Source organism: Haliotis rufescens, unplaced genomic scaffold, assembly GCF_023055435.1.
Source record: "Haliotis rufescens isolate VD_foot unplaced genomic scaffold, xgHalRufe1.0.p SCAF_21, whole genome shotgun sequence".
In the NCBI taxonomy this organism is placed as follows: domain Eukaryota; kingdom Metazoa; phylum Mollusca; class Gastropoda; order Lepetellida; family Haliotidae; genus Haliotis; species Haliotis rufescens.
The window spans coordinates 11,021,857-11,038,711 of NW_025963902.1; the positions used below are offsets into that span (position 1 = coordinate 11,021,857).

Below are 16,855 nucleotides of genomic sequence, written 5' to 3' on the forward strand. Positions count from 1 at the left end.
TGAAAGGAAAGGATTATGGAGTCAGAAGGGCGCAAAAAATCAAACATGGCTAAGACTTATCAAGACATGGAACTGCCTGAATGCTTTCATGCGTCGACAGAAGCATCGCTCCAAAGATTTACACGTGGACAAAGGTAAATATTATAATGTTACTGATTTTAAATGAACTAAACTGGGCCCGTTCTGATATTGACTTGCTGCTCGTCTTGTCACAAGACAATGATCAGCTGTTGTGAAGATCGAAGATACAATTAAGATTGGGTCGAGATTTGATTGTTGTAATACTCTGCAACTGGTGTTTTTTATTAGCTTATATGACATGATCGGTGATGTCAGAGACCTACCTCCATTGTATCTCAGGTTTTGGAAGCAAACTCGTTCTGTATAGTAACCACAGGAATTCGTAGCTCTTTTCACAAACATATTTTATTCCAGCATTTATTGACCCATGTATCTTACGATCACACACACACACACACACACACACACACACACACACACATACATCCACATACATATGTACCACCACAAGTTGCGTAGATCAATACTCATGTTGTCAATAACTGAATTGTTTTGTCCAGACGAGACTAATGGGATCGGGTGGTCAGGCTCGCTGACTTGGTTGATGCAGGTCATCGTATCCCAATTGCTTGGGTCAATGCCCATGATACCAATCACTGGATTGTCGGGTCCAGACTGCTGTCATATAGCTGGCATATTGCTGAGTGCCAGGTTAAACAACAAACAAACAAACAAAAAATTACATACCATAGTTATGTTGCTTGAATATTGCTAAGTGCAACGCTAAACAACAAACAAAGGGTCAACTGCAGTATTTGGGTCCCCTCTTCGGGAGTTTTGCTTATATAAGCGTGCACTCACTAAGGTGACGAAATCCGTTAGGAGGCATTTTTTAGCAAGAAGGACCCTAAAAATGAGCTGGACATGAAAAGTATGGTCTCAAACATGTTTTTTTTCATGGTTAGAAACAGCCATCAAGAAACCATATTTTACACTAGAAATATTTTGGGGATGTTTTGAGTCTATGTTTAACATTATTTCAAAATATATTCAAGAAAAAAAAAACTGCCAACCACCAGAGAAGTCTACTTATTTGTCCATGTTACCTGAAACACAAGTATTATTTTTTCCTTGGCCTTTTATTGCTGTAGGCTAGGCCCTAAGTTGTTTGGGTATTTAAAGGAGTTGTATACAAGTGGTGCCCTACCTTTAGAATACAGTACTACAAACTTTTCAAACACATGACTATACCCTATGATGTAATTTGTAGTATTTTGTTGCCATTCGCACCAGCAAAACAATGCCCTGTGATGTCAGGGGTCATCAAGTGTGCATAAGCTCCTCCCAGTGATCTATCATCTCAACATGCAATGTCAATTAATACGCCCAGCAATGTTGAAAGTTTTGAATATTTGTTTACTAAATATAGCCTGCTGCCGCACATTTTATAGCAAGCGCTAGTTTATGAGAGCACTTTTATTTATCAATATATTTTTATTTCCTTTTTTTCGTAATTCAAGTGGCTTAAATGGTTATAAATGGGAACTAATATACCGTAATCGACGTAATAAGGGCCCAAGGCGCTCTCAAAATTAGAAATAGGGGGCTCTTATTAGAATATTATTTTGGTGAAAAAACAGAGTTGAAAGATAAATTTTGTGGTTCATGCTGACAGCCTGAAATGTTTAGATACGACAGATATACTTTTCCAGAATTTAATTGCCCATAATTAAGGGTGCATATAACACACGAGTGCGTATTATACACGAATAAATAAGTCTTGTGTACATTGATCAATCGGAAGGGGTGCTAATTGGGATTGTTCTCTAGCCAATATATTAGCAAATATAGCCATGGGCGCTTATTAGAGTGGGGCGCTTATTACGTCGAATATGGTACATATATTTTTTCAGTTAATTAATTTTCATTATTATGCACAAGAATGCAGTTTATTAGGGATATTATATTGGCACTGAACACATCCAAAAACATTGTGTACAGTCTGCTATTAGTTGAAAACCTTAGTCTAGTAGACACGGCTAATACTTGTCCCTTTGTTAACACTACAATATATTGTCAGGTGGTCAGTTCAGACTTGTGGTGTTTGCACCGACTGCTGTGTATTAGTATGTGAGGTGAGGTGAAATGGGGTTTACAGGGGTAGATTTAGCAACCAATTTTGCTCTTTTTAAAAATTACTGGCCCTTCTCCAGACTAACTGGCCTACATATAAATGGTGGAGGCAATGAAGTGGCTGAACCTGTGGTTATGTAGCCACCAAGCTGGGCTTTGAAAATTTCAATCTCATTAAAATTGACCCGTAATGGGATGTCCTCAGATCTTTGTTTAGCGGTAGCGAAAACTAAGATCTGATTTTAATGAGATTGTGAAATTTTGAACTCCTCACCCCTGAAACGTCTTTACCTGCACTCTGAGATTAAATCTTGGCTTCCGTTTGCCTTATTTTGGGGTGATTGATGAGCAACTAAAGATGTTGTTGTACACAACATTACAAAATGGCGGTTGTCATTCTACCGAGATGATTGGCATATATCTCATCCTCCACAAATATTTTCTCATCAATATTACCTCACATTCACATTCACATTCACGAGTAGTGTCCAATTAAAAAAATTAAACATGCTTGGAGAAGGGGTGAAACTGACTAGCCAGATGGGCCATATTCTTTATGTTTCAGCAAGCCCTTTGTAATTTTAACTGGCCACGGGCCAATGGGCCAGCAGTTAAAGCAATACCTGGTTTAATGTTGCATCCAAGATTATTGCACTGATATAGCGACATGCATGCACACGCTACAGATTTGCGTAAAATACCCATCCCCCCCAAAAAAATATTCAAAACTCAATTACTTTCTTCTATTAACTTGTGTACAGTGTGTGTGCGTGCATGTGTGTGTGTGAGAGCTTGTACTTGACCGGACTTAAGCCAATTTTAGGGTGCTACCCCACTGAGATTCCATGCACTCCTTGTTTTAGCCCCTTAATGCCGAGCATCAGGCAGGGTAACAACAAATACCATCTTTGTAATGTCTTTTGGTATGACACAGCCTGGGATCACCTCTTGACCTTCCACTCTCCAGGTGAATGCTGTACCACTAGACCATGGAGGCAGTCGTATTAATAGTATATGATAAAATATTTCATCTTTGCTCTCTCCAATGAGTTCTCTGTATGCTTTATACTATTCCATTTTATGGCCAACAATTAATTTTCATGACACAATCATGAAATACATAAGAAAAGGACCCCTTGATATTCATCTATAATTTCAATGTCGAATAATTAATTTTTCGTTGTGTTCATTGAAATTCCTGCATTCTGATTAGCTGAACTGGTCACGTGTTATTGCATTCACTTCCCAATGAATGTAAAAAATTAAGCCACGCCCACCGAGGCGCACTACTTTCATTACTGCGGAATGTCGGGGAACCCCAATATTACAGTCGAGGGAATTCCCTTTCTGCTCACGTGTATTCTCATGCACAGGACATTTAGCGACTTTCATGCATAATCATTGTCCAAACTACCCTTTGAAACCGAAGGCCGAGAATGAATGTAACAGCAAACGTGCAGGCTCACTTGCCTGTTTTTTTCCCGCTCGCCTCGATTCAACTTTCATGTCTTCGGGTTTCATTTCTGACCAGCATTTTTCCTACTGTGTTTTACCATAATCAGGGAAGTAATGTTTGAGTCGGGTGGTAACTGACCATGTTATTTGAAACAGCCGCCTTCTCCTGGACATATTTCTTCCCGTTCGTTACAGTCTGACTGTTGCAGTTCTTTTCGCCTCTTTCCTTGATTGACAGGTCCAATGAACATTGTTTTGATCCTGCTCTCCGTTGATTGGCTACTGACTGTGTATACATTAAACGATCACCTGATTCATGTTACCCCACAGTATGTATTCCTACACCTGGAATGTTTATCAATCTCGTCATTTTTGTCTGTTTGGATATACAACTGTTTTTGGTTAAACTTTTGTAGATAAAGCATGTTTTACATTGTTGAATTTAATTATAAGCATTGACTGTGTATGTTTTTCGGTTCATTGAGGTATGAATAAAAAAATCAATGAGCAAGCTTTTGTAAGAATCCGCTATGCGGATTCATACAGTTTGCACATCGGTTTTTCGATTCATACCTCAGTGAACTGATAATATACACAGTCAATCCTAAAGTAACATAGAGACCTAAATTTACTTAAGATGCTTGATCTACAATGATGACATGAATACAAATTACCGCGTGAGACCATAAGATTTAATAAGATATCATGGAACTCTGTGGGGTGGTGTCATGAAGAAGCGAGGTTTCATTTCTAATCCCTCAGTCACCTGGAGGACACAAAAGACATACTCGCTCCTACATCTTCAGGGGGCAAGAGAGTTAACTCACTATAACAGTCCAGTTTCCACCCTTGCCGAACTGCGATCATCGTTGCATCACCAGTGGCTATTACGAGTTATATCCCTTCTATGTCCCTCCTATTGACCAATCAGATTCTACACATCTGTTTACAAACCAGATGTCAATTTTGTTACAAGATTTTGACTGGACTATGCATAGACTTGTTAATTCTATAATTCAAGCCTAGTTCGGCAAGAGTGGAAACTGGATTTTTGTAGTCAATTAACTCCCTTGTCTCGGGAAGATGACACTCTGATTGTCTGACTCATCTTACTAATGGATTGTGCCCGTTTTCCGGATAAGAGTTGTTCTTTTCAAATTTAGTATTAACATTGAAATGTTACCTTCAAATCAGTCATTATGTTTATATTTTCAGTTCAATGGTTAATCTCCATAAACTTCTTAAGGACCATGCAAAAATGGAGAAGAAAGTTGGCCAAATCTACGATGAGTTTGTAGTAAAGTGGAAGGACAGAGCCCTTGCCCAAATTGGTAAGCGTCGCTTTATGCTGATTTAACATATCACTCATGTCGATGCATATACTGATATGTCCTTGATTATTCATGTCAATGTTTCTGGGGTAGGGTTGCCTTGCTCGTAGTTGTAGTATTGGCACGCCTCATCCCTAGGCTACAATTTGCCACTTTGATATACAATATGCATGATATGTGAACTTGTGAATCTCATTCTTGTGTCACTCTCTGTGATTTGGCTTGGCTCAAGTTTATAAACATACTCACTCCCACTCACTAATGTTACTGTTTGTGCCAATAACAGTTTGGTTTATACATCACATGCTGAGGTGAACTGGGGTTTAACCTCAAGAATATTGCACTGATATAGTGGCAACCGTCTGTGCATGCATGTGTGGGGCTACTTATACCAGGGCCTAGATTTTCGAAACGATCTTAGCTAAGATAAATCTGGCTGATACTCGTAAGTTTTATACTACTAGCCCACTGAGATACCATGCCGGAGTTTCAATACTCCACTCAGACACAGTATACTGACTCAGCATATTTTGGTATGGTGTAGCTGGGTATCGAACAACCGACCTTCCACTCTCCTGGTCGATGTTCTATCCACTAGACCATGGAGGCAGTTTATGCATAAAAAAGTCATCTTACATTTTGTGATATATGCATTAACAAGTATTACTATTGTCTGAGGGTATCTGTCATGTTTAGGATTACATTGGTTTGCCTGTATCCCATCTAGTATTTCTGGAGTGAGCATCGATAGATGCCCACAAAATGCAACATAAGAATAACAACATGTCAGAGAGTATTAATTGTGGTAAATTAAAGTTTGCTAAATCACAGGTAGTGCACAGAGCAATGTAAGACAGCATGGTTGCTATTCCGGGTCATCATACAAGATTCAACAATACTGATTACAGTGTTTTTAAAAAAAATGTTTACCTTTAAGGGAATACAAACTCTTTATCTATCATGGCAAAACAAAGTCTTTTTTGGTTCACTTTTGACCTTTAAGTTTGACCTCACAAGCTCAATCTCTGACATCAAATTGACCTCATTTTGCATCTTGTTAAATCTTGTCATGCTAGTATTGTTGGACTTCCATTCATATGGGAATATCAGAGCTGAGACCAGTGTCCGAAATAACTGCCTGCCTGCCTGCCCGTGGCTGATAACTTTCCTTTTTGGCTGCAGGAAATTTTCGACCACCTACCTGCCCGTCTGTCTTGTATGGTTTTAAAATTATTTCAAAGAGTGGCTAAGACAATTCCATGCTTGGGCTGTATAATTTTTGTTGTTGGTTTACTAGACTGACCGACCAAAAATACCTGAAATTAGAAAGGAACAAAAATGTCTTTTGACAGTATTTATTTGGGGCAACTGTTTTATAAATAGGTGAAATGAAAAAAATCACTGTTTTTCATAAGAAATTGTGAATGATAGGTATACAAATCTTTATTCTAACAGCAACAAAACATCAATTATCTGTTGATATCGTTACGCAATTTTACTTCAGTGATGGTATGACCTACAAGTACTACTCTGACTGCCTACAGTGATATTTAGGCAAAAATGTTTGCAAAGTTTCTAATAAAAAATAAAAGGCTTGTCTATTGGAGCTTTGCTGAATCTGGTTATGTCCAGTTAGCAACAATAGATTTCAACCAGTGAAAGGTGTCATGAGAAGCTACATTTTGGTTTCTGTGTACAAACAGGAAGCAACCTGGCTTATGATGAAGTCAATTCTCTCATGAAAATCTGGATGGCCACTTACAAGGAGAAGCAAGACTTGCACAACAAATTATTAGACACCATGTATGCCCAAGACGGCCCTCTCAGGAACCTTCAAGAGTAAGTATAATGAGTCCGCTGTGGGATAGGTATAGAGGATTTGACTGAGGTAAACATGCTTGTAATTGCTTGGTCCATGCCTGATCATTGTAAACATGCTGTAATTAGGGAAAACATTTGACTTTTTTCTCTCAACATTTGCCTAAATGATAAGAATATGTGGGAATAATGATAGCATGCATATTTGATTATTATCGGAAGGTATTTCAAGCTTGTTAAGACCCAAGAAGATTCCGGGGTAGAATAGGTCTTCAGCAACCCATGCTTGCCGTAAAAGAGGACTATCCTTGTCGTAAAAGGCGACTAACGGGATCGGGTCGTCAGGCTCGCAGACTTGGTTGATGCATGTCATCGATCCCAATTGCCTGGCTCGATGCTCATGATATCAATCACTGGATTGTCTGGTCCAGACTGGATTATTTACAGACCGCCTCATATAGCTGGAATATTGTTGAGTGCGGCGTTTTACAACAAACCAACCAACCAATCAAGCTTGTTAAACCCATTCTTTCGATATATGGCAAACTGCTAAAAAAAAGTAACTCTGCTGACAGATTAAACCTTTAACAATAATCGGACTGAGGGGCAGCTTAACTTGATGTCTTCTCAGGTTATTTTACTGTTGCTGACTGAACATGTCAAGTGAAGAGCTATGTTACCCGTGAAGATCTGGTTTAGAATTGGTCTTCAGCAACCCATGCTTGCCATAAAAGGTGACTAACGGGATCAGGTGGTCAGGCTCACTGACTTGTTTGATGCATGCCATCGTATCCCAATTGTGTAGATCGATGCTCATCATTAGGGCTGGTTATCGATATGGATTACTCAGATCGATTATCGGTAGTCACATATCGATCAATAATCGATAAATATCAAAGAATTCTATTTTGGTAAAATGACATTACAGAAAAATGGCAATTCACTTCTCCGGAGACTCAGCATGCTCAGTGTTTCAACAATACGCACGTTACATCGCATTTTTAGCGATGAACAATCTGAGTTTAAGATTCATGTCGTCAAAGACAATTATTATTTGTATAAAGTGAGAATACCGTATTTTCTTGAGTATTCCTTTTAATATTGTTTTTATTAATTTCGGCGAAATCGTGTGTGAAGCGATCGGAAGATCGCACAACTCACCGTTATTAACAGCAACCACGGTCAGAATACCGCTATTGACGTCTTGAAACGAACTTTAGTTGACAGAGAATGGATACATATAACATAAATGACATAATTTGACTTGTTAAAAGTCATATTTGTTTTTGTTTGACGATTCTATGTCAACATGAAATTCTCCCGATCACGTGCGCGTGAGCCTTGACGGTGACTGGTCAGACTGGGTCCATGTAAAAAATAATACCCGGGAATAGCGATCAGCTGCTTCGCTTAGGGTTATTATCTATTTTAAATATGTTTAGTAAAGGCTGCATATAATTAAGAAAATATTGGAATATATTATTCTTGATAAAAAAAATAGTTTCATATACAATTTTTGCCGATCCTTGCATTAAAAATCCTATTAAGTTATATCATTGGGTGTGTCTTGACCGAATCACCGGTCGATTCCAAGAAAACGTGTGTACAGCTGATTGCTGTTTCCGGCTTAGTTTACGAGAAATTACACAAGGTAATCTTAATCCCAGGATATAAAACAATGCCTAGCAGAACAGTAAATACTATTTAAACGGTAAATAAACATGTCTGGTGATTTTTTATCTCAAATTTCGAATTTGTACTGACGAAGTTTCTCATCACCCGTTCGTGTGCCGGACTTCGCTGAAAGGGTACGGTGTAATTTTTTTCTGCGCATAATATTCAAATTTCTTTTTTTTCCAAAATATTGAACCCGCTAGAGGGGGGTGCGCATTATACATGGGTGCGCACTGTACTCAAGAAAATACTGTAATTGAGAAATTAAATGTAATTTCACCTGATATAGTCGTTTGTCATTTATGTACAGTATTCACGAAACTATTCAGATAAAAAATCATCAAATATTCCGCCATTGTGAATGTCAGGTGTGTACAGGTGTGTGTTACTTAGTAGGTTGTACTAGGTTCACAGGTGTGATACGTAATCGATTGGGTGGCAGACTGATATTAAACAAACATCGTGCGATTATAACGGCGAAATTAGGAATTTTTGCTGCCATATCGTAAAAATGTCAAACCCCACGTGGACCTCACGTGGGCTGTGAGTTCAGAATACTGGGAAAAACGAAAACTATGATCATTGAAAAAATCGAAACAGACTGGAATACGTAGTTACCAAATAGACATAAAATTTGAAATTTTATGAAATAGAATGGGAAGAATTCTTTTTAAGAATTAAAGTATTATGAAACCTATTTTAATCATGATACTTCATACTATTTCAAAAATATACATATTTTCTAAAATCCTGACTCCGCATTTAGATGCCAGTGACTACATTTGTAATTACCCACTAACAACACGTAATGGCGTCGTCGTTCGATTCAAAGCAGAACTTTTTACTTTTTGAAACATTTGATTATTATTTGCGACTAAACATAAAGCGAAGGGGAGAAAACTGTATGTTAGGGTGAATCTGTTTATATCTAGCGATAATTACAAGGACAGCAAAACAAATAAGTCAAATGTGTTGCAGTAAAAACTTTTATTTGTCGAAAAAATACATGTCATTATCGATAGCATTATATTCATATCGATAATCGTCACAACCTTCTTCCATCGATGATAATTACGATTATCGATCTAAATCACCAGCCCTACTCATCATGTCAATCACTGGAATGAATGATCCAGATTTGATTATTTACAGACTGATGTCATATAGCTGGAATATTGCTGAATGTGGCATTAAACAAACAAAAAAAAGCTATGTTATAAATTGAGAAAAATATGTGTGACAAATTGTAAAAGTTTGGAAGACTCAGATGGAGAAATGTTCATGATCCTCATCTTCATCTCAGCTACATCAACTCAGAAGAGGTTATTGCTAAAAGGAAGGCTATTCAGTTTCTGTATGAGAGGGCAAGGAAGAGCCAGGTCAAGGTGGAGAAGGAGATTGACCAGCTGAAAGAGGTGATTGTTTTTGTATATGACTGATTTTGGTAATGACCAATCAGCTATGAGGTATCAAGGATTATTTCTCCCAAGTCCTTATCTCTGCATGGTGATGATGTGTGTCTGAGTGTGTGTCTGAGTGTGTGTACGTGTGGGCTCACTCGAATGTATGTTGCTTGCGGATGTGTGCATGTGGCTACTTGTACATGTCTGCAGTGTGTGTGGCTATTCTATGGCTACTTGAACTAGTTCGGAGTGTGTGTGGCTACTTGTACTAGTCCAGAGTGTCTGTGGCAACTTGTATTAGTCCGGAGTGTGTGTGGCTACTTCTATGGCTACTTGTACTAGTCCGGAGTGTGTGTGGCTACTTGTACTAGTCCAGACCGTCTGTTTCAATTTGTACTAGTCCGGAATTCGTGTGGCTACTTGTACTAGTCCGGAGTGTCTGTTGCAATTTGTACTAGTCCGGAGTGTCTGTTGCAATTTGTACTAGTCCGGAGTGTGTGTGACAACTTGTACTACTCAGGTGTGTTTGTGGCTACTTGTACTAGTCTGGACTAATGCCGGTTTTATTGTGCTAGCCCACCGAGATACCCCCACTCCTACTCTGAGCCAACCAGTCCTTGTTTCATCCCATTGATCAAAACACCAACATTCCAGTCGTATCCAACGACTAATGGGCCCGTGAAGATCTGGGGTAGAATAGGTCTTCAGCAAACCATGCTTGCCGTAAAAGGCGACTAACAGGATCCGGTGGTCAGGCTCACTGACTTGGTTGATGCATGTCATTGTATCCCAATTGCGTGGATCAATGCTCATGATGTCAATCACTGGATTGTCTAGTCCAGACTTGATTATTTACAGACCGACTTCCTATGGCTGGAATATTGTTGAGTGCAGCGTTAAACAACAAACAAACATTTCTTGCTTTTAAGTGTTTGTCACATGTGTTAATAACTGTCTTACAATAAAAGTTGCACATGTCCAGGTATTCATTTACATGTTTTCTCAAGGTTCATACAGGCTTCAAAAGGTCCCTTGAAAAAGCCTTGATTTTTAGTGTCAACCTTGATTAGCCTTGAACATCACCCACATTGCTAGAAATAACCTTGAATTTGTACAAAATGACATATATTTGTCAATAAAAGTATTATTCTTCATGACAGACTAAGGCGCCGCGATTCACAGAGTTGCATCCCTTGGGCACGCCAGAAATCTATGATTGTGGGTTCGAATCCCGGCTCGCCCCGATTATGTTTCTAGGTTTGTCAGCACCATACCCGTGTTCGTGGGTTTCACTGAAGTGGTAAACGCCCGAGGCCTGCATCACTTTGGGCTTTCCTCCCACATTAACTGTGATACTGTTAAAAGCGGCGTTAAACCCAACTCACTCACTCACTCCAACAGAAGAAACGTGAAAGTTGACTTCTTCTGTCAGTGTGTAAGACAGTTCCTAACCTTGAGGTTCAAGTTAGATGAACACTCCAGTATTTGCATTGTACGTACTTGAGTGTTCATCTAGCTTGAACCTTTTGGTAAGTAACTCACCCATTTACTTGAAGTGGTATTTGATGTGACAGTTTCTGTTATGAAATGTTCATTCCTCAGTTTTTTGCTCCCATACTTTCACAGGACTTTTTCCTGACCAAGGACAAGATGGTTCACTTCAAGCCTCAGATGGATGCAGCCCAAATTCGCCAGGACCCTCACACAAACTTTAGGGAACTCTTGGCTCACTGGAGGAAACTGGAGGCTGACGTTGATGGGGCTAAGACGTCCTACAGACAAAAACTGCAAAAGGAAAAATCTACACGAACGACTTTCATAGAAGTAGGGACTAGTCCTAGTATTATTAAAGTGCATATTTTATATTGATACAATGTAGAACAGGGATTTATCCGGTCTCAAGTCTCCAACAAATGTCATTGAAAAAATCCTAAATTTGAATTATATATTTCCCAATTCATGTAATAACTAATTATGGCTTTGTGGAGGTAGCCTATTGTCACTGGTAACAGGACCAGTGAAGATGAAGAGGTTTTAATGCTTAATTTATATCATTAGATTGAATTCAATCTCTAAATACAATGTTAAAATATCTCTGATTTTAAGAAAATAGGAACTTTAAAAAAATCCAATATTGAACAAAATAACAATCCTTTCCTAAATTGCCTGCCAGGGGCACTTAGTTTAAAATTTTAGCTAAATCCCTGGATTTTGCGTTTGCAATATTTTGGTTTTATAGCAACAATTCAGGTTTAATAGCAGGAGGAAGATATACATAGAGATCCGAGTGTCTTGTGATCTCAAGTATATCAACACAAGTTAATAAAAGATTTAAACTCTGAGGTTTGCAAAGAAAGAAGTTTTGAACTGTTATCGACGAGTGTTGATATGTTTCGTATCAAAAGACACAAGGTTGTGATTCTATTTATCGTCCACAGTCATTCTTTCAATTTGCTCAGTTTGTAAACCGTAATAACCAATGTCTTGAGTGTAAAAGGTACAGCTAACCAGCTTAAGTGATTAGTGATGTTATTTGATTCTGGGAACTGGTGAAATACAAAGGTCTGGAAAGCATTGTGATGCAATTCATTGTAGCGATATCTCCTTGACGCATGATCTCACACAAGCAATATCTCTAATGAGATCGCTTCATTTTCACGTTTTACTGCTAGCAACATGATCTTTCTGCTTATTTCAGGATATGAAAAGATACCAGAATGATTCTGATGCTTACGAGAGGGCTAGGCTTCAAAAGCTGCAGGATGTGATGACTGCGATGATGCAATGCAGTAAAACAGTTGAAACCCAGAGGTAGATATTAGAAGCTGGCACATTCACTAGTTCATGGTACTAGACCACCATGATATTGCTGGAATATTGCTAAAAGCAGGTTAAGCACCAACTCACTCACTCATGGTTCTAAGTTACGGGTCACTTTTGAGATCATTTTGCTACTGTTTGTAGCATTGTGATCTGGTGATTATTTTCTCACAATGCAATCTACTGGGCACATACGCTAACATGTCCACAGTGGATCCGTGAAGTTCCGGGATAAAATAGATCTTAAGCAACCCATGCTTGTCGTAAGAAGTGACTAACAGGATCGGGTGGTCAGGCTTGCTGAATTGGTTGATGCATGTCATCGTATTCCAATTGCATGGATCTATGCTCATGATGTCAATCACTGGACTGTCTGGTCCAGACTCAAATATTTACAGACCGCCGTCATATAGCTGGAATATTGATGAGCGCAGCGTTAAACAACAAACAAAACCAAACAAACAAAGGTAAATTCACCAATGCTTTTCACTTATACTTCCATATGTTCACCAAAAATATAGACATCAGTTCTGAAATAAATGGTACTTGAAAGGGTTATGTCTAGGAGCAACATCATATTCACATGGCATGGGATCACTGCTCACATGATCATCAACAATATTGTGAAATTATTTCTACCTCTAGGCATGAGATATTGGAGCCCTTGTTTGAAGAAGGAATCTCCTGCCTTGACCAGTACAACATGCAGAAAGAAATTGACCTCTACAATGTGTTCTATCTGTATCAACACAAGTTTCCCAAGGAAGAGGTGAGCATGGCCTCTTGTGTATCAGGGAAAACATGTTAAAGGATGGGGTCATGGTGCCCCAGTGGGAGGGATGGAGTCTTGGTGTTGTGTATCAGTGAAGGGGTGTTGTGTATCAGTGAAGGGATGTTGTGTGTCAGAGTGAAGGGGTGTTGTATATCACTGTGAAGGGGTGTTGTGTATCACTGAAGGGATGTTGTGTGTCAGAGTGAAGGGGAGTTGTGTATCACTGTGAAGGGGTGTTGTGTATCACAGTGAAGGGGTGTTGTGTATCACAGTGAACGGGTGTTGTGTATCACTGTGAGGGGATGGTGTGTATCACAGTGAAGGGGTGTTGTGTATCACAGTGAAGGGGTGTTGTGTATCAGTGTGAAGGGGTGTTGTGTATCACTGTGAGGGAGTGTTGTGTATCAGAGTGAAGGGGTGTTGTGTATCACTCTGAAGGGTTGTTGTGTATCACTGTGAAGGGTTGTTGTGTATCACTGTGAAGGGGTGTTTTGTATCAGACTGAGTGGGTGTTGTGTATCAGAGAAGGGGTGTTGTGTATCACTGTAAAGGGGTGTTGTGTATCAGAGTGAGGGGGTGTTCTGTATCATAGTGAAGGGGTGTTGTGTATCACTGTCAAGGGGTTTTGTGTATCACTGTGAAGGGGTGTTGTGTATCACTGTCAAGGGGTGTTCTGTATCAGAGTGAGGGGTTGTTGTGTGTCAGAGTGAAGGGGTGTTGTGTATCACAGTGAAGGGGTGTTGTGTATCAGAGTGAGGGGGTGTTGTGTATCACTGTGAAGGGGTGTTGTGTGTCAGAGTGAAGGGGTGTTGTGTATCACAGTGAAGGGGTGTTGTGTATCAGAGTGAGGGGGTGTTGTGTATCACTGTGAAGGGGTGTTGTGTGTCAGAGTGAAGGGGTGTTGTGTATCACATTGAAGGGGTGTTGTGTATCAGAGTGAAGGGGTGTTGTGTATCACTGTCAAGGGGTGTTGTGTATCACTATGAAGGGGTTTTGTGTATCACTGTGAAGGGGTGTTGTGTATCAGAGTGAAGGGGTGTTGTGTATCAGAGTGAAGGGGTGTTCTGTATCAGAGTGAGGGGTTGTTGTGTGTCAGAGTGAAGGGGTGTTGTGTATCACAGTGAAGGGGTGTTGTGTATCAGAGTGAGGGGGTGTTGTGTATCACTGTGAAGGGGTGTTGTGTATCAGAGTGAAGGGTGTTGTGTATCAGAGTGAAGGGGTGTTGTATATCAGAGTGAAGGGGTGTTGTGTATCAGAGTGAAGGGGTGTTGTGTATCACTATGAAGGGGTGTTGTGTATCAGAGTGAAGGGGTGTTGTGTATCAGAGTGAAGGGGTGTTGTGTATCAGAGTGAGTGGGTGTTGTGTATCACTGTGAAGGGGTGTTGTGTATCACTGTGAATTGGGTGTTGTGTATCACTATGAGGGAGTGTTGTGTATCAGAGTGAGGGGGTGTTGTGTATCACTCTGAAGGGTTGTTGTGTATCACTGTGAAGGGGTGTTGTGTATCAGACTGAGTGGGTGTTGTGTATCAGAGAAGGGGTGTTGTGTATCACTGTCAAGGGGTTTTGTGTATCACTGTGAAGGGGTGTTGTGTATCACTGTCAAGGGGTGTTCTGTATCAGAGTGAGGGGTTGTTGTGTGTCAGAGTGAAGGGGTGTTGTGTATCACAGTGAAGGGGTGTTGTGTATCAGAGTGAGGGGGTGTTGTGTATCACTGTGAAGGGGTGTTGTGTATCAGAGTGAAGGGGTGTTGTGTATCAGAGTGAAGGGGTGTTGTGTATCAGAGTGAAGGGGTGTTGTGTATCACTGTGAAGGGGTGTTGTGTATCAGAGTGAAGGGGTGTTGTGTATCAGAGTGAAGGGGTGTTGTGTATCAGAGTGAAGGGGTGTTGTGTATCAGAGTGAGTGGGTGTTGTGTATCACTGTGAAGGGGTGTTGTGTATCACTGTGAAGGGGTGTTGTGTATCACTATGAAGGGGTGTTGTGTATCACTATGAAGGGGTGTTGTGTATCAGAGTGAGGGGGTGTTGTGTATCAGAGTGAAGGGGTGTTGTGTATCAGAGTGAGGGGGTGTTGTGTATCAGAGTGAAGTGTGTTTTGTATCAGAGTGAGGGGGTGTTGTGTATCAGAGTGAGGGGGTGTTTTGTGTCACAGTGAAGGGGTGTTGTGTATCAGAGTGAAGGGGTGTTGTGTATCAGAGTCGGCTCATCCAGTATACGTCCATGCTGTACATTCTCTACTGTAAATGTAATTTAGAAAATGTCTTATGTGAAATATATTTGGTGAAAGTTGAATTTGAAAAACAGGAAAGTACCGTTCATAAACCACTCCTTTCAGGAATAATATGCCAAGTCATGCCATGCTTTGTTTCAAGTCCATCAACGATGGTCCTACTCTGACTTTGGTGTGTGGATTAACATGTGTCAAATATATGCATATTTTGTACTGATAAAGCCTCACCCATCTGAAATGCCGTCCAAGAAGGCCGAGGATGATGAGTCATTGCAGAAGACACCTAAAGTGGACCCATCTGTAGAGTTAGACATTGTGTAAGTTCCCTTTCACTATTATAATGTTAATCATGATGATGACTATAATAAAAACTAATGAATCAAGTTATGGATTACCCTTGCCATGAAAGTAGTGACTTATCCTTGCCATGAAAGTAATGGCTTATCCTTGCCATGAAAGTAATGACTTACCCTTGCCATGAAAGTAATGACTTATCCTTGCCATGAAAGTAATGACTTATCCGTGCCATGAAAGTAATGACTTATCCTTGCCATGAAAGTAATGGCTTACCCTTGCCATGAAAGTAATGACTTATCCTTGCCATGAAAGTAATGACTTATCCGTGCCATGAAAGTAATGGCTTATCCTTGCCATGAAAGTAATGACTTATCCTTGCCATGAAAGTAATGGCTTACCCTTGCCATGAAAGTAATGACTTATCCTTGCCATGAAAGTAGTGACTTATCCTTGCCATGAAAGTACTGGCTTATCCTTGCCATGAAAGTAATCACTTATCCTTGCCATGAAAGTAATGACTTATCCGTGCCATGAAAGTAATGACTTATCCTTGCCATGAAAGTAATGGCTTACCCTTGCCATGAAAGTAATGACTTATCCTTGCCATGAAAGTAATGACTTATCCGTGCCATGAAAGTAATGGCTTATCCTTGCCATGAAAGTAATGACTTATCCTTGCCATGAAAGTAATGGCTTACCCTTGCCATGAAAGTAATGACTTATCCTTGCCATGAAAGTAGTGACTTATCCTTGCCATGAAAGTACTGGCTTATCCTTGCCATGAAAGTAATCACTTATCCTTGCCATGAAAGTTATGGCTTATCCTTGCCATGAAAGTAATCACTTATCCTTGCCATGAAAGTAATGGCTTATCCTTGCCATGAAAGTAATGGCTTATCC

At 39.8% G+C, this 16,855-nt stretch overlaps 1 protein-coding gene across 1 annotated transcript; it reads left to right on the plus strand.

Moving 5' to 3' along the window:
• On the plus strand, nucleotides 1-15,994 carry LOC124145751. Its single transcript, XM_046515646.2, has 8 exons — nucleotides 1-134; nucleotides 4,825-4,940; nucleotides 6,644-6,779; nucleotides 9,736-9,847; nucleotides 11,462-11,659; nucleotides 12,534-12,646; nucleotides 13,301-13,424; nucleotides 15,881-15,994. Exons 1-8 carry the CDS (start codon nucleotides 16-18, stop codon nucleotides 15,977-15,979), a joined length of 1,017 nt encoding a protein of 338 aa, XP_046371602.2. The 5' UTR covers nucleotides 1-15; the 3' UTR covers nucleotides 15,980-15,994.
• The last annotated feature ends 861 nt before the right edge of the window (nucleotides 15,995-16,855 follow it).